The 25,098-nt window shown below is 44.2% G+C and overlaps 1 protein-coding gene and 1 long non-coding RNA gene across 2 annotated transcripts in view; both read left to right on the plus strand.

Annotated features, from left to right (window-relative positions):
- Positions 1-8,932: 8,932 nt before the first annotated feature.
- On the plus strand, positions 8,933-15,793 carry LOC149407902 (uncharacterized). The gene is made up of 10 exons (XM_089622579.1): positions 8,933-9,019; positions 9,133-9,189; positions 9,279-9,750; positions 9,832-9,984; positions 10,042-10,199; positions 10,318-10,376; positions 10,475-10,755; positions 11,162-11,661; positions 11,864-12,080; positions 15,447-15,793. The coding sequence occupies exons 1-10, from the start codon at positions 8,933-8,935 to the stop codon at positions 15,791-15,793; spliced, it is 2,331 nt and encodes a 776-aa protein (XP_089478705.1).
- A 1,594-nt stretch (positions 15,794-17,387) lies between these two features.
- Positions 17,388-25,098, plus strand: part of LOC149407903 (uncharacterized) — a 32,243-nt gene continuing 24,532 nt past the window's right edge. Inside the window, exons 1-2 of the long non-coding RNA XR_016301579.1 lie at positions 17,388-17,717; positions 18,449-18,547. This is a non-coding gene — a long non-coding RNA (uncharacterized LOC149407903). The remainder of the gene's footprint in view (positions 17,718-18,448; positions 18,548-25,098) is intronic.

Below are 25,098 nucleotides of genomic sequence, written 5' to 3' on the forward strand. Positions count from 1 at the left end.
AGACGAATAAGAAAGATGAGTGGGCACAGTCTTTATCTCACTAGATCACGAAACTAGGTGTTTCGAGATCTCTCTCTTATTTTACTAAGAATGGAAACGAATTTCCGAGGGGATGGAGAGGAAGTTGCACGGCCAAGGAAGGCTAGTGATGCACAAAATTTTCACAAAAAAATTGCTTATTTTTGTCTTCTCATGAACCCCTATTTATAGTAGTAAAAAGGAGATATTCATGGAATCTTCCAGAATATTTTATTTCCTTTTATTGTGTTCACACTAGTGGATTAAATCTAGGCCATTGGATCTCATCAAGTGAATCCTACTTTTTCTCTCATCCATTAGATCAATATCTATCGGATATTATTCTCTATTTAAATAGAGAATATTTTGTTTAGTGAGATAATAAAGGAGAATATATTATTTCCTTTTAAATATATTATCATATATTCTCCTAAATACTTTCCTTTAAATAAGGAGAAAATACAGGACAATATCTTATATTATTCTTTCTCCTTTATTTAAACAACTAAAGAGAAAATATTGGTAAATACCAATATTGAAAAAATTGAATTTGATGGCACACGGCCAAGGGGATTTGCGCAACTTCTAGTGCCAAAACCCTAGTTCGACTTTTCCATGTGTGCAAGGCCCAATTGCTTAAAACCCAATTAATCATTTATTTACTTGGTCCAACAATAAACAAATAATTAATAATTGTTTATTTACTTGATCAAACAATAAATAAACAATTCTACCATATATATTTATTTAATTCTGCGAATACCCGTTTTCCAGAATTAATGCTGTCAATCACAATTACAGCAAGAGAGATTAATAATGATAAACATTATTATACGAAAGTTCTTATCCGCCTTTATCATAACCGAATCGGGGACTATGGACCTAGTAATAGAAGCTTAACAAATCCGATGAAAAAGACGAAATAGTCTTTTCTCTTTTTCCATCGATTCGTTTAATCTTGGTCAAATACTCCACCTTGTAAGCCAAGACTGAACTCTCCTTTATACTAGAATTATATTTACTCATCGTGACGAGTGTCCACTGATATAGTCAGTTCGTGATCAAGATCCTCCAGGTTCAACCCGTATAAAGAGAAGTCAATTTATTCCGTTATACTTCCCTTGATACATATCAGCCCTAAGCATTGTTGTTTCCCTAGCGAAAGATTCTTTCGAACGTTACTTACTTCGAAAGTGCGCGCAATCTATCGGTTCTGGAATCAACCCTTAGGTGAGAGAACATTAACCTTCTTTCTGGAAGACTGGATTCCGTATCTGTAAATCATTTCCCACTCGAGTTGTGCTATGAGTAAACTCCCAAGACATAAGCTGTGATTAGCATAAATAGCCTTTTAGCGAATGAGTCAAAGAGCTCAGTAACATAACCCAATGTCCATGATCACTTCAGGATTTAGATCAAGTCTCACTGTGACCATCATAGTGGCCTCGGTTAGTGTTTCGTAACGGTCCTTAAACGACACATCTACACCAAGACATGTCCGGGTCGTACACTTACCACAAGTGTAGAATGCTCCCACATAGTGATCAGCCTTCACCCATGTGTTCCACATATATGACTTTAGATATAGTTTTCCAGGCGTATATCAGTCATCGACCATGTTTTAGCACACCGCCCGAACTCAGGTGCCCAGCACGTGACTCAGTTAGATACGGAGGCTATGGAATAATGAATGTTTAATAAATCTCATTAAATAAGAAATAACGCTTTCAATTCAAATAGATAATAAATGTCAAACTTTATTTTATTAATAATTTCAACGAGAATTTACATAAGTATCTTCTCGTGGGCAAGAATTCCTAACAGGTAGATCCTGCTAAAGTGGAAGCCGTGAGGCAGTGGAGTCAGCCAAAGACAATCACTGAAATAAGGAGTTTCTTGGGTCTTGCTGGCTACTATAGGAAGTTTGTGGAAGGATTCTCTAAGTTGGCCATGCCTCTGACTCAACTAACTCGTAAAGGACAGAAGTTCCTTTGGACCAAGACGTGTGAGAAGAGCTTTCAAGAGCTCAAGAACAGGCTGACAACCGCTCTAGTGCTCACCATTCCACAAGGAGTTGATGGATTCGCTATTTACTGTGACGCGTCTAAGCAAGGTTTGGGCGTTGTTTTGATGCAACATGGGAAGGTCATTGCTTATGCCTTGCGACAACTGAAGGATTACGAAACCCGGTATCCTACCCATGATCTAGAGCTTGCTGCTGTAGTGTTTGCACTCTAGATATGGCGACACTACCTGTACGGAGTCCATTGTGACATCTATACAGACCATAAAACGTTAAAGTATCTCTTCACTCAGAAGGAGTTGAATATGCGCCAAGGACGTTGGATGGAACTCCTGAATGATTATGATTTTGATTTACATTATCATCCTCGTAAGACAAATAAAGTTGCAGATGCGCTTAGACGCAAATCTGTAGCGTCCTTAACAAGTTTGGTTGAAACATCTCTTCAATTGAAGGATGATGTTCAGCAACTAGAACTTCAGCTGATCACTGGGAGATTAGCTGCTCTCAGCGTACGTCCGATGTTGCTGGAACAGATCAAAGATGGTCAGTACGCAGACAAATATCTTCTTGGGAAGATGTTTGAGGCTCAAAATGGTAAAGAGGGTGACTTTAAGTTGGATGAGAACGAGGTTCTAAGGTGCAACGGAAGAGTTTGTGTACCATCCAACGAGGAAGTCAGAAAGCAATTGATGGTAGAAGCTCACGGGACACCATATTCGGTACATCCAGGTGTGACAAAGATGTATCAAGACTTGAAAAAGGTATATTGGTGGCCAGGAATGAAGAGAGATGTAGCTAAGTTTTTTCAGAAGTGCCTAACTTGTCAACAAGTTAAGGCAGAACATCAAAAACCAGCTGGATTGCTGCAACCACTTGAGATTCCACAGTGGAAGTGGGAGCAGATAAAGATGGATTTCGTGTCAGGTTTGCCAAAAACCACAGTTGGTCACGACTTAGTCTGGGTCATTGTCGACAGGTTGACCAAATCAGCTCATTTTCTTCCCGTCAAGACCACTCACATTGTGGATAATGTCGCTGAACTCTACATAAAAGAAATTGTTCGTTTACATGGAGTTCCTAGCTCAATCGTATTTAACCGTGATGGTCGTTTTACGTCCAAATTTTGGAAGAGTGTTCAACAACATTTGGGGACGCGGATGAAATTCAGCGCTGCATTTCATCCCCAAACTGATGGCCAAAGTGAACGCACGATCCAAGTGTTAGAAGATATGCTCCGAGCGTGTGTTTTGGAGTTCCACGGCTCTTGGAGTCGTTATCTTCCCTTGGTTGAGTTCTCGTACAACAACAGTTACCAAGCGACGATTGGGATGGCACCCTATGAAGCTCTTTATGGGCGAAAGTGTCGCTCGCCAGTTCATTGGGATGAAGCTGGTGAGAGCGAGTTCATCGGGCCAGAATTGCTCGAGCGGACCAACGAAGCGATCAAGCAAATTCAAGTCCGAATGAAGACATCACAAAGTCGTCAAAAGAGCTACGCAGATAAGCGTAGAAAACCTTTTGAGATTCTGGAACGAGTAGGCAAGGCAGCGTATCGCCTAGCCCTACCGCCGTCTATGTCCAACCTTCATGATGTGTTTCATGTATCGATGTTGCGGAAATACATGTCTGATCCTTCACATGTACTGCAAGATCAAGAGGTTGAGATTTCTCCTGACATCAGATATGAAGAACCAGTTGTTGCAATCCTAGATCGCAAGGAGAAAGTCTTGAGGAATAAGATTATACCTCTCGTCAAAGTGCTATGGAAGAAACACTCCGCAAAAGTAGTTACTTGAGAGCTTGAGAGCGAAATGCAAAAGAAATACCCTGCCATGTTCTAAGTTTCGAGGACGAAACTCTTCTAAGGGGGTAGGGACTGTAATATACAAACTTTTGCAACGCTCGACTTGTGAATTTGAATAAAATAAACGAGTTTTATTTTGAATCAAATTTTTGTTGCACATGAGACGTCCTTAAATTTTAAATATCTTGGAAAAAAAATAATAATCATAAATATATTTAAGGTCGATAAAATTTCGGAATAAGGATATTCGAGTAAACTTGATATTATTTTCCGAATAAAATTATTCGGAACATACTCAGAGATTGGAAATCTCAAGAGTGAAAATAAATTCCGAAATCCCTTAAATATATTTAAGATAACGAGAATTAATAAGAAATTCTCTATTATTTTTCAAGATTATTTTTTTATTAATTAAGGACGAGTTTGAGATGATTTATTTGGAAATGATTAAAGTGCAACAAAGTGAGGGACGAGAGTGAAAGAAAAAGTTTTTTTATGGGTTGTTTTTGGAGACGTGTGACAAGATGTGGGAGTGCCACATGGCATTCTTATCCTCTTTTTCTCTCCACTCCCATGCGGCCACCTCACCCCCACTCTTTCTCTTCCTTATCTTCTTCACGTCATTTTTCTCCTTCTTCTCCATCTCCACGCGCGATTTCCTGCAAGAAGAAACAGAGGAAAAAAAAAATCGGCAACAACAACCACCCAAGCCATTTCTCTCGGCCACTCAACCCCATCACCACCCTCACTCATCTTCGTTCTTCTTATTCTTCCTCTCCATCGTCGCTCTACCTCTCGCGCGGCTCACAGCCACCGCGCGCGCACCTCGCCGAGGAGAAGAGTCGCCGCCGTGGCCGCTGACCGAGAAAGGACACCGGGAACAAGGTGAGAGCACACCGGAGAGCAGATTAGAGGTAAGAATTGATATGGCTGAAATGAAGAACTCGAAATTAGGATTCATTGATTTGGGGCTTTTTGATTCCGGGTCAAAATCAGTGGAATTGATGGGTTTTATTTGGTTGTTGGACTTGATTAATGATGTTCCTAGCTCGGATTTGTGTAATTGAGTCGATTTTGAATTATTTGAGGATTTTGAGCTCTCTGTGAACAGCCTCTATAAATTGACGTGGACAGTTCGGTACTGATTTAATTTAGATTTGTTGATATTTTTCCTGGATAATAGACGTTATGAGGTTTCGAAAATGACCAACAACGTGTAAATCCGTTGAGAATTAAGTGAGTTATGAATATTTGAAAACAGGGTATTGAAGCTGGAATTTATGAACGTGTGTTTGAAATTTTTGGCCGTGTGTGCCTTTGGCCGTGAACATTCTTTTGTTCGGCCGTGAGACTTGTTTGGCTATGTAATTTGCTTTGGCTGTTTTGTGATGTTGAGTTATTCTGGATTGTTAGGGATTTTGAGACGTGAGGATTGAATTTGAAAAGTGGATTTAATGACAAGTCTAAGGATTTTGTGACAAGTTAGTTTGGAACCGTGTTTGGTTGCTTGACTTGTTTGGGTTCGGGTTTTTGAGTCGAGAGGTCGGATTTGGAATTTCGGAATTCATATGAGTTTGGAATTTGAGGAATTAACTCGATGTCGGATTCCGCGGTTTGATGACAGATTTGAACGGACGAGGGGGAACCGGACGAGTCAAAGGCGACGAAGCCGGATTTTTGAAGTTTTCAAGGAAGAGTTATCGAAATTAAAACTCGATTAACTCGTGAGTTTTTTTTTAAATCGCTTATAGCGTTTAAATACTCTCAGTTGGTTACTGCCATGTATTTCATTTATTTAAATGAACCCTGACGGGCTGTGAGGGGCTGGGGGATGGCGCTGAGTACTCATATCTCGGGGAGTCGACCAAGAGTCGTACCCGACTTTATTGCCAGGCTATGAAGGCCTGAAGAATGCACCTTGACGGGCTATGAGGGCCTGGGGGTGGTGCCGACGTCGAATGAAGTGGTACCATTAGTGGATCCCAGACAGATGTTAAAACTCTTAGACTGCTGGATGACTGCTGCTCGAAGTCTAAGGTTGGTCTCTTATCGTTCTAGAGGTTATAGCGGGGGATGTGTGTAACCTTAAAGACGGCAAGTACTAGTTAGAGTGTGTACACACGAGTCATGCTCTAGAACTTGTTAGATTTGCATCCATGCATTCTTATGTGTTTGTTTGTACGTCACATGTTATCACATGGCATTAGTCGCTTTATTTTCTAGGTTAGACTCTCACTTACTGAGTCAATCAACTCATAGTTTTATGACCCTTGGTAATGTAGAGAAGGGCAAGGCGGTGATGTGAATAACAGAACTGAAGTCGAAGACTGGACGTGGGCTAATGGGAACTCACCCGGGTTCAAACCCTTCTATAATAATATCCATATTTTGTTGAACCCCTTCCGTAAACTATGCTCCCCAAACTATCCCTTGTACATATACTTAAAATTCGGGAGCTTGCGTATGAATAAGAGTCGCTATAAGGCTCTAATTTCTAAAGTTAAAACGCGAAAAATTTATCCAGGTTTTCGTATAACCACTTATAATAATTATATATAATCGTATTATGTTTAATAAAAGTGTTATGAGTATTATGGTTATTTAATTCTGATTCTATTGATATGAGATATATTTATATTGATGTTGAGACTTGTGACGTAACCCCACCGTCTCGGCCCGTGAACCGCCGACGAGATGTCGCGGGTCGTGACACTTCGAGACATAAGAGGTTAAATAGTTTGTTCTTATTCTGTCTCTAGAAGTGCATAATTCAATTCAGTACCTTCAGAAGATATCTAGAAGAACTATAGAGTCTCCAACTCTCAATGTCCCAAAACCAGACATCATAGATTCTCCTAACAATCGTACTGAGATCAATAGTCCTTTGATCCTTAGATTGCGAATATACTGTTTTAAGCAAACCATGTAGAGTTTGTTCATGCAAATCTACATTTGTCTCTTCATATGTTGTTAGGTTTTTTTAAGGACTAAAGACTATAGATTATCATAAAGCTTCAAACAGACAAGGAAGAATGAATGAACGTTTCAACTTTTATTAATAATTTAGCAGATACAAGCAAGAGCCTTCGTGAGACTATATTTCATCAAATGTACATAATTAGACACTACTACTCTTCTTGTGGGCACCATTAACAACACCCAGACAGGTATTAAAACTCAGATCAGTTGACGATTGCTGCTCGAAGTCTGAAGCTGCTCTCTGGTCGGACCGGGGGTTATAGCACTGATGAGTGTATAACCTTACGGGACGGCAAGTGTTTTCTAGGATGCGCACTCATTAGTCACTTTTAGGTGATACCTGCATCCTGCATTCTTGTTTGCTTGTTCGCACGTCATATGTTTTGCATCAGCTTGTTTCCTTTCCTAAGTTAGACTCTCGCTTGCTGGGTCATTCGACTCATATTTTTAAGTCCCTTGGTAATGTAGAGAAGGGCAATGTAAGTAGCGTAAAGGAAAACCGAGACGGGATGGCTATCTCTTGACCTACGGGCTATGGGTTCTGACTCGGGAAGTAATCTTCTATATAATATCTTGTGTAATATCGAGTCTTCCTAAAATAATATCTCGTGTATATAAGTAAAGTCGGGAGCTTCTATGTACACATATATATATATATATATATTTATATATGTATAAGGGTCGGTATACGACTTCTAAGTTCTAAACATAAAACGAAAAATTTCCGTAGATTTTTTATAACTACTTTTGTATTAAACGTTTCCGCACTTTGAATAATATTGTATTTCGTTTATTATAATTTAAATACTACTGTTTACACGATGACATGGTCCCGATATGTAATGTTGGTTCCGACGAGTCGTGGCTTGCAGGCGAGGTGACAACGCTCGTGTGTCGTGATACATTTTTTGGTATCAGAGCCCAGGTTTAGTTGTTTCTATAGACCTAAGATACACATTCTTGATATGGGAAAGTGTTGGTACTTGTGCTTACCGTTGTCCTGTCGTTTTGGCAGTTGGTATGGCGCAAGGAGCGATGCTTACCTATCAGGACGCGCTTGCAATCGTTCCTCCGAATGCTTCGACCTTTAGCGGTATGCGAGGTACGCTTACTTGGGTTCGTTGGATTGGTTCCACAATCGAGTGGATGGATATGATAGCCTTACCCGAGATGTTCCGTACGAGCATCGCCACGACCCTTCTGCCTTGACCCGCTGGGGCACGCGTCGTTGGGTACTCTGTACAGATCTTGGGATATGTTTCAGGTGATCATGGGGCATCCTTTTTCGCTCAGGGGCGGACTGACAAGTGGTCAGATATCGCTCATGGGTCTTATCAGTTGGATTTTGAGTTGATTTCTCAGTACGAGGAACGATTTGAGGACGAGATCGTGGTCTCTTGTCCTTTTGCCCTAGATGACCGACGACAGTAGTTCATCTTCCATCAGGGGTTGCGACCTGAGTTTAGGTATCCGCTGCCGCTGTACGGCTACCCGTCCATGACGGTCCTTGGAGCGGTCTAGCGTTCATGATTCAGACCCAGGGAGGATGCTGGATTCCTCCGGCTCCTGCGGCTGCCTTGCAGCCTGCTCCACAGCGCCCGCCGCCAGCTCATCCACCTCACGCGCCTGCACCGCCGGCATAGCCGCCACACGTGCCGCCACTGTCTGCACAGCCATAAATGGCTCCTCCTGTCATCGAGATTTCTGATGACGAGGATAAGAGCGAGGTGGAGGACGATGACGATGAGGATCCCATCGACGATTATCCTCTTATGTGAGTATGTGGTTAGGATCTTTGTAGATAGGGTTAGTTAGTACTTTTTCGGAGGTTGTACGGTTGTTGTTGTATATTTCTTTTTGAGCCGGTAGACTAAGCCTAGTGAGAGCTAGTCTATATGTAGTATCTTTTGCTTAGCATATGTACGTGCGAACTTCAAGTTGTAAAGTTGGTTGTATCTTTTGGCTGTGTATATATGGATGTATATGGTTGTATATATGAAATCTCATTTCAGTTTCAGTTTGATCGTGTGTTTTTTGTATGTCTCTCGCATTTCGGTAAGAATGTATGTGTAATCTTGTTTGTTCTCGTGTGTTAAACTGGAGAAATGACGTCGGGACAAGACCCGTCTCCTACCAGAAATGCTACAGCGGCGGATCTCGCAGAGATGAGATGCGCCTTAGAGAGACAGGCTGTTAGCGCGGCCCAACGAGATCAGATAGTTGCGCATCAACTCCAAGCACAGGGCCAACTCCATTAAACTCGGAGCCCCCAGTTCAAGGTGAACAATGAGAAAATCCACCGCAGGCACGCGTGGATCTCCAGGAAGAGTTGAACTTCCGGATTCCTAATGTCGTTCCCCCGGTAAGTGAACCGGTGTATGAAAGATTTCGGAAGCAGAAGCCTCCACAGTTTGGATCAAGAGGATTCAGCAGATTTTCAAATATATGCAGCTATCAGACTCTAAGAGGGTAGCGTGTACCGTGAATCAGTTAGAGGACGAGGCTAGAGGTTGGTGGGAGGTCGTGGCGTTGTATGAGGATATCCACACGATGACGTTGGTTCACTTCCTCAACGTGTTTCACCTGAAGTATCTTAGTGAGGCAAACTTATCGAACAAGGTACGCGAGTTTGCGAAGCTGCGACAAGGCACTATGTCTGTTTTAGAATACACGGCGAAGTTCGATAATTTGGCCAGGTTTTCTCCTTCCTTGGTTCATACTGACCAAGCTTGCAAAATGAAATACATGCACGGTCTGTACTTGGATATTGTGAGTCAAGTGGACAGTGGCAACACCGGACCCCGTACTTATGCCAACGCCGTGCAGAGAGCATTACGCATTGCTGGTTGGCATGAAAGTGAAGAAACTCCCGAGTCAAAGCCTATTGCTGCACCGTCTTCTAAAACTGCTAAAACGGGGCAAGGTAATTCACAAGGAAGAACAAGATTCCAATCGCGATGGGAGAACCGGCAACAATGAAGATCTAGAAATAGTTCCCAGCAAGGCTCAAATAATTCATCTCAGGCGAGTTCTAACAATCGCTCGCAGTCCGTGAACCAGAAGAAGAATCAGGCAGATAACAGACACCTTGGGCCGTTCAACAAGAAGCCCAAGATTTTCAGAAACCAGCCGTCGTCCCAGTGCCCGAGATGTGGCGGTACATAAGGGCGACTGCTTTGCTTGCAGTTTACATGTTTCTGATGTGGGAAAGAAGGTCATTTGTCGAAAGTTTGCCAGAGTTCAGAAAGAAAGACTCATGTGCCAAATGAACAACCAAAGGCTAATGCCCGACTCTACTCTATCTACGAGGATGAAGTTCGTGCTGGATTCTCTACTGCCGTTGCATGTCAGATTTCTGTAGACTCTTTCTCAGTATATGCATTGATAGACTCAGGAGCCACATACTCATTCATTGCATCTAGAAGATCTGATCAGTTGAGTAGGAATAACGAGGCTTTCATGTATCCATTTGTTACGGTTACACCCTCAGGGGATAGATATTAGAAGTTATACTGGTATAAAGATGTGCCTATTCAAGTTCAGGATCGGGTCCTTGAAGCAAACCTGATTGAACTATAGATGGTTGACTATGATGTGATACTTGGAATGGATTGGTTAAGTAAACATTATCTAGTCATTGATTGTAGGAAGAAATCGATTTTGTTTCGAAAACTGGGACTTGAACCTTTCCAGTTCCAAGGTTTTTCTCGAAAGTTGAAGTTTTCGGTTATATCGACACTTAAAGCATTGAAGATGATGCAACAGGGATGTGCCGGATATCTCGCGAGTGTAGTGGATGTTGCAAAAGCGACCAAGCCACAACCGCATGATATTCCTGTTGTGAGAAACTTTCCTGATGTTTTCCCAGAAGATCTTCCAGGCTTACCTCCAGACCGTGAAGTCGAGTTCAACGTGGAACTCCTCCCAGGTACGGCACCGATATCGAAGACCCCATATCGGATGGCTCCGGCAGAATTGAAGGAACTCAAAACGCAACTCCATGAGTTGTTAGATAAAGGATTCATCAGGCCAAGCCATTCACCTTTGGGGAGCGCCAGTCTTATTCGTCAAGAAGGTAGATGGTTCGTAATGGTTATGTATTGATTACCGCGGGCTAAACCAAGTGACAATCAAGAACAAGTACCTGTTGCCGCGCATTGATGATCCGTTTGACTAACTTGGTGGAGCAATTGTGTTTTCAAAGATTGATCTGCGATCAGGGTACCATCAGCTGAAAGTTTGGGACTAGGACATTCCAAAGACGGCTTTTCGGACACGTTATGGTCATTATGAATTCTTAGTTATGTCATTTTGATTGACTAATGCACCTACAGCATTCATGAACTTGATGAATCGAGTATTCGAGGATTTCTTGGACAAGTTCATCATCGTGTTTATTGACGACATCCTAATTTACTCGAAAACCAAGGAAGAACACGTGCAGCATCTAGATTTGGATGTGACAAGGCTACGAGAAAAGCAACTGTATGCCAAGTTCTCAAAGTGTGAATTTTGGCTGGAGCATGTTGTTTTCCTCGGCCATGTGGTCAGTCGCACAAGAATAATGGTAGATGCGGCCAAAGTGGAAGCTGTGAAGCAGTGGAATCAGCCGAAAACGGTAACTGAAGTAAGAAGCTTCTTGGGTCTTGCAGGCTATTACAGGAAGTTTGTGGAAGGATTTTCTAAATTAGCCGTTCCCTTAACCCAACTGACCCGTAAAGGACAGAAGTTTATCTGGTCCGAGAAATGTGAGAGAAGCTTTCAGGAACTGAAGAATCGTTTAACAACGGCTCCAGTGCTCACTATTCCCCAGGGAGTCAACGGATTTGCGATGGTTAGGCACGGTTTTAATGCAGCATGGTAGAGTCATTTCTTATGCCTCACGATAGCTGAAGGAGTATGAGACCTGATACCCTACGCATGATCTAGAGCTTGCAATAGTTGTTTTTGCGCTTAAGATATAGTGACACTACTTGTATGGAGTTCATTGCGACATTTATACGGACCATAAAACGCTAAAGTATCTCTTCACCCAGAAAGAGCTGAACATACGCCAAGGACGCTGGTTGGAGCTTCTGAATGACTATGACATTGAGCTACACTATCACCCTGGTAAAGCTAATAAAGTCGCTGATGCACTCAGTCGCAAGTCAATGGCATCACTAGAAAGTCTAGTTGTGATGTCTTTCCAGCTAGAAAACGATGTCCCGCAGTTGGAGCTTCAGCTAATTACAGGGAGGATAGCTGTGCTCAGTGTGCGATCTGTTGTGTGGGATTTTTCCCCATTCAAAAAACATCAAGGCCCAACTCAACCAAGGGTGCATGGCGACCCCGGCCCAAAGAGTAGAGCCCGGGATTAAGACAAGTCGAGCTCGACATCCAGGCAGGATCAACCTCCAGACGAGCTCGACCCCCAGGTAGGCTCGACTCCAGGCGAGCTCGACCCCCAGGCACACTCGACCTCCAGGCGAGCTAGGCCTCCAGGCAGGATCGACCTCCAGGCAGGGTCAACCTCCAGGCGAGCTCGACCCCCAAGCGAGCTAGGCCTCCAGGCAGGATCGACCTCCAGGCAGGCTCAACCTCCAGGCGACTTCGACCTCCAGGCGAGCTCGACCTCGTCCTCAGCTCGACCTTGGCCTCAGGAGCTCGGCCTCGGCCTCCAGGTGAGCTCGACCTCGGCCTCAGCCCGGCCTCGGCCTCATGAGCTCGACCTCGGCCTCAGCTCGACCTCGGCCTCATGAGTTTGGCCTCAACCTCCAGGTGAGCTCGACCTCCAGGCGAGCTCGACCTCCAGGGGAGCTCGACCTCCAGGCGAGCTCGACCTCGTCCTCAGCTCGACCTTGGCCTCAGGAGCTCGGCCTCGGCCTCAGGAGCTCGGCCTCGGCCTCCAGGTGAGCTCGACCTCGGCCTCAGCTCGGCCTCGGCCTCATGAGCTCGACCTCGGCCTCAGCTCGGCCTCGGCCTCATGAGTTCGGCCTCAACCTCCAGGCGAGCTCGACCTCCAGGCGAGCTCGACCTCGTCTTCAGCTCGACCTTGGCCTCATGAGCTCGGCCTCGGCCTCATGAGCTCGACCTCGTTATCCAGGCGAGCTCGACCTCCAGGCGAGCTCGACCTCGTCCTCAGCTCGACCTTGGCCTCAGGAGCTCGGCCTCGGCCTCATGAGCTCGACCTCGTCCTCCAGGCGAGCTCGACCTCCAGGCGAGCTCGACCTCCAGGCGAGCTCGACCTCGTCCTCAGCTCGACCTTGGCCTCAGGAGCTCGGCCTCGGCCTCAGGAGCTCGGCCTCGGCCTCCAGGTGAGCTCGACCTCGGCCTCAGCTCGGCCTCGGCCTCAGCTCGACCTCGGCCTCAGCTCGACCTCGGCCTCATGAGTTCGGCCTCAACCTCTAGGCGAGCTCGACCCCCAGGCGAGCTCGACCTCGTCCTCAGCTCAACCTTGGCCTCATGAGCTCGACCTCGACCTCCAGGCGAGCTCGACCTCCAGGCGAGCTCGACCTCGGCCTCAGCTCGACCTCGGCCTCATGAGCTCGGCCTCGGCCTCATGAGCTCGACCTCGGCCTCATGAGCTCGACCTCGGCCTCATCAGCTCGACCTCGGCCTCATGAGTTCGGCCTCAACCTCCAGGCGAGCTCGACCTCGTCCTCAGCTCGACCTTGGCCTCATGAGCTCGGCCTCGTCCTCATGAGCTCGACCTCGACCTCCAGGCGAGCTCGACCTCGTCCTCAGCTCGACCTTGGCCTCAGGAGCTCGGCCTCGGCCTCAGGAGCTCGGCCTCCAAGTGAGCTCGACCTCGGCCTCATCTCGACCTCGGCCTCATGAGCTCGACTTCGGCCTCGTCCTCAGCTCGACCTTGGCCTCAGGAGCTCGGCCTCGGCCTCATGAGCTCGACCTCGACCTCCAGGCGAGCTCGACCTCCAAGCGAGCTCAACCTCGGCCTAAGCTCGACCTTGGCCTCATGAGCTCGACCTCGGCCTCATGAGCTCGACCTCGGCCTCAGCTCGACATCGGCCTCATGAGCTCGACCTCGGCCTCATGAGCTCGGCCTCGGCCTCGGCTCGGCCTCGGCCTCGGCTCGGCCTCGGCCTCATGAGCTCGACCTCGGCCTCGGCTCGACCTCGGCCTCATGAGTTCGGCCTCGGCCTCAGATCGACCTCGGCCTCATCTCGACCTCGGCCTCATGAGCTCGACCTCGGCCTCAGCTCGACCTCGGCCTCATGAGCTCGGCCTCGACCTCGGCCTCAGCTCGACCTCGACTTCGTGAGCTCGACCTCGGCCTCAGCTCGACCTTCAGACCAGATTCGACCTCAAGGAGTAAGTCCAACCCAAAAATTGTGAAGGCAATCCCAGCCCTGCCAAGGACCGAAAAGGAAAAATCCCTGCCATGCCAAGGGCCAAAAAGGAAAAGTACCAGCCCATAATATCATCCCAACACCAACCTTTCCACACCAATGACCTCAGCTTATTTGTTTTCTGGGACCCGCCAATAAACCATAATATCATCCCAACACCATCCTTTCCACGCCAATGAGCTCAGCATTTTCTTTATCACTCTTGAAGCCATCTCGGCTGGACCCCACCAAGTCCCTCAACACACAACCTCCAACTACTATAAATACCCCCTCTCATTGAAGGGAAAGGACGAGGATTCCTTCTGAGAAAAAACTTGAGACTTCTCTCTGCTTCCCTTGATGCCATCCTTGGCTTGAAGTGGATTCTCCTCGATTTCTCATTCTCAGAGATTCCGAAGCCTGCCGAAGCCTCGACCCCCGCCGGCGCTGCATACCTGTTCGGCCCCGGCGCGCGTAGGCCGACTCTGGCGCTCGCCGAAGCTTTCATCCCGACCGACGCCGCAGATCCGGCCGACCCGGCGCTCGCGATCCAGCGTTGACGCCCGCCGAAGCCTTGACCCCCGCCGGCGCTGCAGACCTGTTCGGCCCCGGCGCGCGTAGGCCGACTCTGGCGCTCGCCGAAGCTTTCATCCCGACCGACGTCGCAGATCCAGCCGACCCGGCGCTCGCGATCCAGCCTCGACGCCCACCGAAGCCTCGACCCCCGCCGGCGCCGCAGACCTGTTCGGCCCCGGCGCGCGTAGGCCGACTCTGGCGCTCGCCGAAGCTTTCATCCTGACCGATGACGCAGATCTAGCCGACCCGGCGCTCGCGATCCAGCCTCGACGCCCGCCGAAGCCTCGACCCCCGCTGGCGCCGCAGACCTGTTCGGCCTCGGCGCACGTAGGCCGACTTTGGTGCTCGCCGAAGCTTTCACCCCGACCGACGCTGCAGATCCAGCCGACTCGGCGCTCGCGATCCAGCCACGACACTTGCCCTGAACTACGTCATGACCTGATCCCGACTAAAGGGTACGTAGGCAGCCAACCTTTGGCGCGGTCACACCCCCATTCACCCTCCAGATTCCTCATTTGGAGGTGTTTGGATGAACTCAAGGGACATTCACAGCTAAGGGATGACTCGGGACACCGAGTCCGACACGCTCGAGCCCAGGCGAGGCCACTTGGTCCGGCCTTGGGTCTAACCGCCTGTGGCTCCTAAATCGTTGTCCGAAAAACGGCGACAACACGATTGATGTTGCTAGAACATATCAAAGTCGATCTGTATGCAGACGAGTATCTTCTCGGCAAGATGTTTGATGCTCAAAATGACGCAGAAGGTAAGTTTAAGTTGGACGAGAAAGATGTTCTAAGGTGTAACGGGAGAGTTTGTGTACCGTCTGACAAAGGAATCAAAAGAAAATTGATGGAAGAAGCTCACAGAACAACGTATTATGTGCATCTCAGTGTGACTAAGATGTACCAGGACCTGAAAAAGGTCTATTGGTGGTCAGGAATGAAGAAAGATGTAGCTGCATTTGTTCAAAAGTGCTTAACTTGTCAACAAATCAAGGTAGAACACCAAAAACCAGCAGGAATGCTGCAACCCCTTGAGGTTCCGCAGTGGAAATGGGAATAGATAACGATGGATTTCGTGTCAAGTTTGCCAAAGACCACAGCTGTTCACGACTCTATCTGGGTTATTGTTGACAGGTTAACTAAATCAGCTCATTTTTTACCTATCAAAACCACTCACACAGTGGATAAGCTTGCTGAACTATATATCAAGGACATCATACGTCTCCATGGAATCCCTAATTCGATCATATCTGAGCGAGATACTCGGTTTACTTCCAAATTTTGGACGAGTCTACATGAGAATTTGGGAACATGATTGAAGGTCAGTACCACCTTTCATCCCCAAACAGATGGTCAAAGTGAGCGCACAATTCAAGTGTTAGAGGATATGCTCCGGGCATGTGTCTTAGACTTCCATGGCTCGAGGAGTCGTTATCTCATTTTGGTCAAATTCTCATACAACAGTAGTTACCAAGCGACAATTGGAATGGCTCCTTACGAAGCCATCTACGGACGGAAGTGTCGCTCTCTAATTCATTGGGATGAAGCTGGCGAGAGCAAGCTGTTTGGCCATGAATTGGTCGAGTAGACTACAGAGGCAATTAAAACGATTCGAGCCTAAATGAAAACATCTCAGAGTCGCCGAAAGAGTTATGCAGATAAACAAAGGAGACCATTAGAATTCGAAGCAGGAGAAAAAGTCTTTTTGAAAAATTCCCCGATGCGTGGTGTCATGAGATTCGGGAAATATGTTGGACATTTTGAGATTCTAGAACGAGTAGGCAAGGCAGCGTATCGCCTAGCTCTACCGATGTCTATGTACAACCTCCATGACGTGTTCCACGTATCAATGGTGCGAAAATACATATCTGACCCTTCACATGTACTGCAAGATCAAGAGTTAGAGATTTCTCCTGACATCATATATGAAGGAACCAGCCGTTGAAATCCTAGATCACAAGGAGAAAGTCTTAAGGAATAAGACTATACCTCTGGTCAAAGTACTATGGAAGAGACACTCTCTAGAGGAAGCTACTCGGGAGCTTGAGAGCGAAATGCAAAGGAAATACCCTGCCTTGTTCTAAGTTTCGAGGACAAAACACTTCTAAGGGGGTAGGGATTGTAATGTATACACTTTTGTAACGCTCGACTTGTGATTTGAATAAAATAGACGAGTTTTATTTTAAATCAAATTCTTTTTGCATATGAGACGTCCTTAAATTTTAAATATCTTGGAAAATAATAATAATATTTAAGGTCGACGAAATTTCGGAATAAGGATATTCGAGTAAAGTCGATATTATTTTCCGAATAAAATTATTCGGTACATACTCAGAGATTTAAAAACCTCAAGAGTAAAAAGAAATTCCGAAATCCCTTAAATATATTCATGGTGACGAGAATTAATGAGAATTTTCTCGGTTATTTTTCAAGATTATTTTTAATTAATTAAGGACAAGATTGCAAGGTTTTATTTTAAAAGGACTAATGTGCAACAAATTGAAGGATGAGATTGAAAGAAAAGAATACAAAGGGGTCGTTTTGTGAGAGACTTTTCATTAATGGGGTGGGCCGCTTGTCCCCCGTGTGGCTTAGTGAGGAGTCGCCATGTGGATTCTTTTTCCTCTTCTCCTCTCTCTCTCGGCCACCTCACTCTCTCTTTTCTCTTTCTTTCTTTCTTTCTTCTTCTTCTTTTCTTTTCTCCTTCTCTTCTCCTTCTCTTCCTCGCGCGCGCAACATCTACAGACAGAGAAAAAAATTTCGGCCATCATCTTTATCATACCGATCATCACCAACACCTCACCTTCTCTCTTCCTCCTTCCTTTTTTTTATTCGCGCACGCCATCTCTGTCGTGGGCCTCCTCTAACGCGCTCCAGTCGAGAGAAGAACGACGCCGCCGTGAACCGCCAAGACGCCAGACCAAGGGGTAATCACCGGGAATAGGATGAGGAAACTGTGGGAACGAGAAATTTTATGAGTTGTGGTGAGAATTTCTCTTCCTCGTGTTTGAATTCTAAATCTAGGGTTTATGTCCAATTTTTGGGGATTTTTGAATCCAAGAGATTTTCTGAGAAATTGTTTGTTGTTAGTTGTTCTTTGAGCTCGATTGTTGATGACTGTGACATGAACTTGAGAATCGAGCACGAATTTCTTGGTTGGATTGAATTTTTGGCCGAAAATTTCTTTATTAGGGTTTGAAGGTTTGATTTTTTGGGCTTTTGAATTATGTGTGTAGTTTTGATGATTCTGAGATATGTTATGGCTTGTTTGGTGCTTGAGTATTGATTGGAAATGGCTGTTTGGAATTATGAGAATTTTTGGATGAATTTCCGATAGTAAATTATCTTGGCCGTGTATGGTTTGTGATGTGTTTCATGTCTTGAGGAATTCTGGATTCAGAGTTGAAATTGTTGAGGCTGTGGTGTGCATGAAATTCAGGAAATTGGATCGAAGTGTGTTTTGGCTGAGTACTTGCTTTGGCCGTGTGATGTGTTTTGGCCGTTATGTTTCGTAACGTTGAATCTAAGCCTCGGGAATTGTTTTTGTGGTCAATACTGTTTTAAAACGTTATGGTTAATTTGGATTCGTGTTAAGTTTGCTTGAATTGGATTAGGTTCGGGTTTTGAGTCAAGGTCGGTATTTGAATTTTGGAAATTGATAAGAGTTTGGAATTAAGAAATTAACTGGTTATCGAATTCCGCGATTTGATGACAGATTTGGACGGACGAGCGGGAACTGGCAGAATCGAAGGCAGCGAAGCCGGAATTTAGAGTTTCGAGATAAGAGTTATCGAACTTAAAGATCGATTAACTTGTGAGTCTTTAATCTCTTATAGCGTTTAAATACTCTTAGTATTGATTATGTAATGTATTTCTTTATTTAAATAAATAACTTATGATTATTCATTTAACAACGTTTAAGAATTTAATTTAATTATTCGTTTTGGAATTCTCGGTTATTTTGATTTCGAATTAATTTATTTATTTAAGACTCAAAAGTATATTGTTGAATTTTATTTCGTATAATTTTCGATACGAAAATATGCGGGTCTTAAATAAGTTTAACTTCCGAAAAACTGGAGAATAATAAATTAAATTCTCGAATTCCGAACCGACTCGAATCTAATCCCGACAACGAACCTTGTCTTCTTCAAGAAATCTCGAATCCATTAACTAATGGAATTCCAACCTCGGATCCTAGTTCTTTCGAAGTTTCGACAAGTTTCAAGTATCTCGGAGAACGTAAAAGCAAGACATCTCCGAAAATCGTCGAGCTTTCTATCTAACTATTCCGGGTAAGTGATGAGACATATGCCAACTACTTACCAAAGGGATAACCCTGTCTGTTTGTGCATTTATTTGTTAGTAAACAAGAGTAGGTAAAAGCCCTAAAATGAATAAATTTGAAAGTTAAGGCTTCTGCCACTCTTGCTTGAAAACTTAGGTCGGGTATGCCCGTTAGGTTCAAACGCTAACTTGAACCACCCACGTTATGTGTATAGTTAGACCTCTCTTCTAACTCTAGCAAATAGGTTAGAATCGACATAACGGAAGAGCGATACTCTCTCGAATTCAATCCAGAGTAGAGGGTCCTTCGAAAGTCACATTTGAGCTTTCAACTTAAAACATTTCATGAGCTTCAAAGGTAAACAATAAGTTCTCTCGAGGTTTATCCTGTTACGCTATTCCGTATATAAGTTTAATGTGTACACTGCGAGCTACAGAGTACCCAAACTTTAATTAATCTATTGTCGGTGGTACACACAAGTCAACGACATGTGCTTAGTGGGCCTTGTCGGTCCGTGCACCGAGTACTCGAAGCAATGGGTGAAGGTCGCTCATCGTGAGCTCATTGCTAGCTTGAAGACTCAACGGGAGCTTCCTTGAGTTCCCCGAGGTGCAGTAGGTGAAGGTCGCAGTTTGCAAGCTCACTATGCCAGAGGCCAGCTGCGCTGATGTCGTGATGAAGAAAGTACCACTAGTGGATCCCAGACAGATATTAAAACTCAGATCAGTTGACGAATGTTGCTCGAAGTCTGAAGCTGGTCTCTGGTCAGACCGGGTGTTATAGCAGTGAGGAGTGTATAACCTTACGGGACGGCAAGTGTTTTCTAGGATGCGCACTCATTAGTCACTTTTAGGTGATAGCTGCGTCCTGCATTCTTGTTTGCTAGTCGCACGTCATATGTTTTGACTCGGGAAGTAATCTTCTATATAATATCTCGTGTAGTATTGACTCTTCCTAAAATAATATCTCTTGTATATAAGTAAAGTCTGGAGCTTCTATGTACACACACACACACACACACACACACACACACACACACACACACACACACACACACACACACACACACACACACATATTATATATGTATAAGGGTCGGTATACGACTTCTAAGTTCTTAACAAAAAAAGAAAAATTTCTCGAGATTTTTGATAACCACTATTGTATTAAACGTTTCCGCACTTTAAATAATATTGTATTTCGTTTATTATAAGTTTAGTTATATATTCGCTTTGAGTATTTTATTTAAATATTATTATTTACACGATGACATGCTCCCGATATGTAATGTTGGTTCCGACGAGTCGCGGCTTGCGGGCGAGGTGACGATGCTCGTGGGTCATGACACCGGTCCATAGACTCCTCAAACATTTGTAAATACCACCCCCCACTTCACTTGAAGGGGACCTTGACACAATTCTTGAGAGCTAATTCTCACTCTCAAAACACTCTTCTCTTGTGACGATCTAGGAGTTCTCTTCTCCTCTCTAAGCTCGGCTCATAAATCTGAGAACCCCCCTTGACAACAGGGAGCGCGTTCCAATTCTTAGACCTGAGTATTCACACAGCAGAAGCTGCTCCATCGCTTCTTGACCATTGAGTTAGAACGCTAAGCCACGAGTCAAGCGAGCCCTCTAAAGTCTTCAATAGAAGCCACGAGCAAGGTCCTTCTCTAAAGTCTTAAGTTCTCAACCTCCGAGTCCAAAATAGCAACAACCACGACACTAAACGACGTTCTGAGCTGATCACGGACCATGGGTACATAGGCAGCCAACATTTGGCACGGTCACACCTTCCAAAACATGCCTCCACTTTTGGAGGGTGCAACCACTAGTACAAAAAGCATCATTGGGTGCGACTTTTTTCGCACCTAAAAGTCAAAAGTCGCACCCAATGATACCTTTAGGTGCGACTTTGTCGCATCCGAACGTTCGCACCTAAAGGTGATAGGTGCGAAAAGTCGCACCCGATGGTCATGACTTTTAGGTGCGACTTTTAGGTGCGGTTTTTCGCACCCAAATTCGCACCCATAAGTCTATAAAAGATGTGCGAAAAAGTCCGCGGGAAGGCCATTGGGTGCGACTTTTAGCACCCAAAGGCCTACCCGCCAAACCTTTAGGTCCGACTAGTCGCACCCATTGGCCTACCCGCCAAATTTTTTGGGTGCGGCAAGTCGCACCCAATGGCTTTCCCACGAAACTATTGGGTGCGACAAGTCGCACCCAATAGCCTACCCGCCATTTTGTGGCGGGGAATGTTGACCTTTGGGTGCGACTATTCGCACCCAAAGGTCTACCCACTCAATTTTCGGGTGCGGATAGTCGCACCCGATAGTTTTTTTTGAATATTTTTTTTGGTTTATTATGCTTATAAATTTATGATTATAATCAAATAATACTTACTAAATAGTTTATTAGTTAGAAAATTCATTAATTAATATTCATAATAATAATAAAAATTAAACATTTGTTGTTCGATTACAATAATTATTATAATGTACGACAAATAATTAAAAAAATGTTCATTCTTTTCCCTTTCCTTTTCCTCGGTTTGTAAACCACTCCTTGAATGTTTTACTTCCTCTTCCGCCAAATCTTCCTCCGGAACTGCTGGTCCCCTTTCTAGTGGTTGACCAGCAGTCACCCTACAATGTTATCATTGGGCAACCCATGCTAAACAGACTGAGGGAAATCATGTCCACATATCACGTATTGTTGAAATTCCCTACTTAAGAGGGAATTGGCGTCATGGCTGGAGATCAAACCCAAGCGAGGATATGCTACGTCCAAGGAGTGGACGGCAAGCCCACTGAAAAAAGGGTTAACACGATTTACCAGCTAGTAGATGTCTACTCGTGTGATAAAAAAGATGCACGGAAATTTGAGGAACTGGATCCCCACGATGAGATCGAGAGGTTAAAGGTTGACGCCCCCGATAATCTCACTTCGATCATTCTTGACGAAGCCAAACCTGACCAGGTTGTGAAGATCGGTGCACAACTCCCTCTCGCCATCAAAACTCAACTCGCGTCCTTCCTACATGAGTTTAAGGATGTCTTTGAATGGACTCCTGCAGACATGCCTGGTCTAGACCCTTATGTGATAGTGCACCGGTTGAACGACGACAAGAATATCGCCGAAAAAGTACGAGCTAGATGCGCCTTCAACCCTGAACGATACCTAGCTATAAAGCCTAATGGGAAGTGGCGCATGTGTATAGACTACAAAGATCTTAACAAAGCCTGCCCAAAAGATTGCTTTCCACTTTCGCCCATCGAACAACTGGTCAACGACCAGACATGAGCTACTAAGTTTCATGGACACCTACTCGGGCTACAATCAGATACGAATGAACGAGCCTGATCAGATAAAGACAACTTTTGTCACTAATCGAGGCCTCTACTATTACAAGGTCATGCCTTTTGGCCTTAAGAATACGGGAGCTACTTACCAACGATTGTTAAACCGGATATCTGCCGATCAAATTGGCAAGACTATGGAAGTGTACGTGGATGACATGCTCGTTAAAACTACTGGCTACCAATCACGTAGACAACCTAAGGGAGATGTTCTTAATGTTGGAATTGATCTAGGGTTAAGAAAAGATTTAACGCTTCGAGCAAGCGGCGGAATTTAAAAATTTTATTTTAAACAAGTAAACGATTTTACTAACCTAGACAAAGAGCAAGCACATGTTTATATTTAAAACTATCTAAAAGCAATACTCGTTTACTAACCTTTGTGAAGCTTGAACATTGAGAAGCCTTAGGAAGGTTGAAATGTTCGTCTCTCCACACAGCTTGTCTTTCTTCTTTCTTTGGGAACTTGAATAACCACGAAAGTTTCTATTAACTGAATCACTCGAGATTAGAAGGAATTAGTGTGTGGGAACTTTTAAACATGACGACTCAAGAACATGTCTAAGAGTCGAAGAGCTAAAACACTAGGTCAAATGTGGACCTAGGTGCCAAAACAAAAAATAAAAGAACTAGAGAGAGAGGGGATGTTGGGCGGCCACAATATCTAGAGAGAGAAACTCTCAATCTCTAACTTATGTGGAATGAGAAAACAATGAGAATGAGGCGCCTCTATTTATAGGGGAGGGATTACCTTTAGTAAGGTAGTTTACTCTTCTATAGAATATCACATATTCACGAGCAAAATATTTGTTCTCCTATGACTTATTTCACACGGCCATCACTATGCTTCTACAAACAAATTTGTTTCCTCTTTTGAATGCCTTCTCCTAGCCTGGGCCATCCATTGTGTTTCCGCTTAGAGGAAATTTGTTTCCTCTTTTTCTTTTTGCAAGTATCTTCATACATTAATGCACAAAATAAACTCTCTTTCTCTAGCTATATTGGACGGTTTTTTAGGCTTCTAGAAGGAGCTTCTAGATATTTATTCATTGTTCATGACAACATAAAAAAGCCCATTAAGAATTTTTAAGTAAAATTCCGTGAAATCAATCCTCAAGGCCCAAATTCATCAATAAGGCCGAGTGGTTTAAATCATTTGTCATCATATGACAATGTCAAAATATTTATTGACATTTATTTCATCCTATGTCCAAAAGAACAAGAATACCCTTTAGACAATTTTCGTAAAATTTGTCTCGTTCTTGTTTTAACTTCGCTTCCAGTTTAACTATCCCTACTCGATATGATTCGTGACAGTGACCTCATGGATCTCAATGAACAAAGCTTAAGAAAACATACTTGGACTCCAAAGTTCACAAACTTTTTCCAAGTTTAGCTTAATGACAACTAACTCCACTAAAAGTTGACACTGAGAATCTCTCGGTTCAAATGAATTTATTTTCTACTCAAGAATTCAACTTAATTGTGATGAGTAGATACATTGAATATTATCTATGTTTACCCTTCATGAACACCATCAGCTAGTCGGTATTTTCAAATTACCATTTTACCCTTCTAGTTGTTATTTCCTCAACTCCTTTGTCGCTTGTGAATAAGTTAGAAACAATGTATTGACGAGGAGCTAACAAGTCACATCGATTCATCAAAAAGAGTCATGACTCAATTTGGACACTAGCCAGTTCATTTATTCACATTCCAAGGAACAAAGCATGAGGTGATATACATTCCATTAAAGGTTTGTTCTTATTCTGTCTCTAGAAGTGCACTAGTTAATTCAGTATCTTCAGAAGATACCTAGAAGAACTATAGAGTCTCCAACTCTCAATGTCCCATAACCAGACATCATAGATTCTCCTAACAATCGTACTGAGATCAATAGCCCTTTGATCCTTAGATTGTGAATATGTAGTTTTAAGCAAACAATGAAGAGTTTGTTTATGCAAATCTACATTTGTCTCTTCATATGTTGTTAGGTTTGTTTAAGGACTAAATACTATAGATTATCATAAAGCTTCAAACAGACACGGGAGAATGAACGTTTCAACTTTTATTAATTATTCAGCAGTTACAAGCAAGAGTCTTCGTGAGACTATATTACATCAAATGCACGTAAATAGACACTACTACTCTTCTTGTGGACACCATTGACAACGAACTCCCACTTGACTTAAAGAAGATGTGAGTAGTCCTTCATGCCTAATCCCTCCCGATGCTGGTCGAAGACCTTGTTCGCTAGGGCCTTGGTGAATGGATCTACCAGGTTGTCCACCGTTGAGATCTTCTTCACCTCCACATCTCCACGCTGCATGATCTCTCGAATCAAATGGTATTTCCTCTCAATATGTTTAGAGCGCTTATGGCTTCGAGGTTCCTTTGAGTTAGCGACAGCCCCACTATTATCACAATAAAGGGTCATGGGCTCGTCGACGTTTGGAATGACTTCCAAATACTTAAGGAATATTTTAAGTCATACAGCCTCCTAGGATGCTTCACAAGCAGCCACATATTTTGCTTCCATTGTGGAGTCAACAATGCAAGATTTCTTAATACTCCTCCACACAACATCTCCACCATTAAGGATGAACACAGATCCCGAAGTGGATTTCCTGGAATCCTTAACCACTTGAAAATCGGAGTCTGTATATCCTGTCATAGTAAAGTTAGTACCTGATTGTAGAGCATGTCGGCGGCAGTCTCG

This window comes from Urtica dioica, chromosome 1 (assembly GCF_054948205.1).
Source record: "Urtica dioica subsp. dioica isolate 48M chromosome 1, U.dioica_male_clone48M_v1_H2, whole genome shotgun sequence".
Taxonomy (NCBI): Eukaryota; Viridiplantae; Streptophyta; class Magnoliopsida; order Rosales; family Urticaceae; genus Urtica; species Urtica dioica.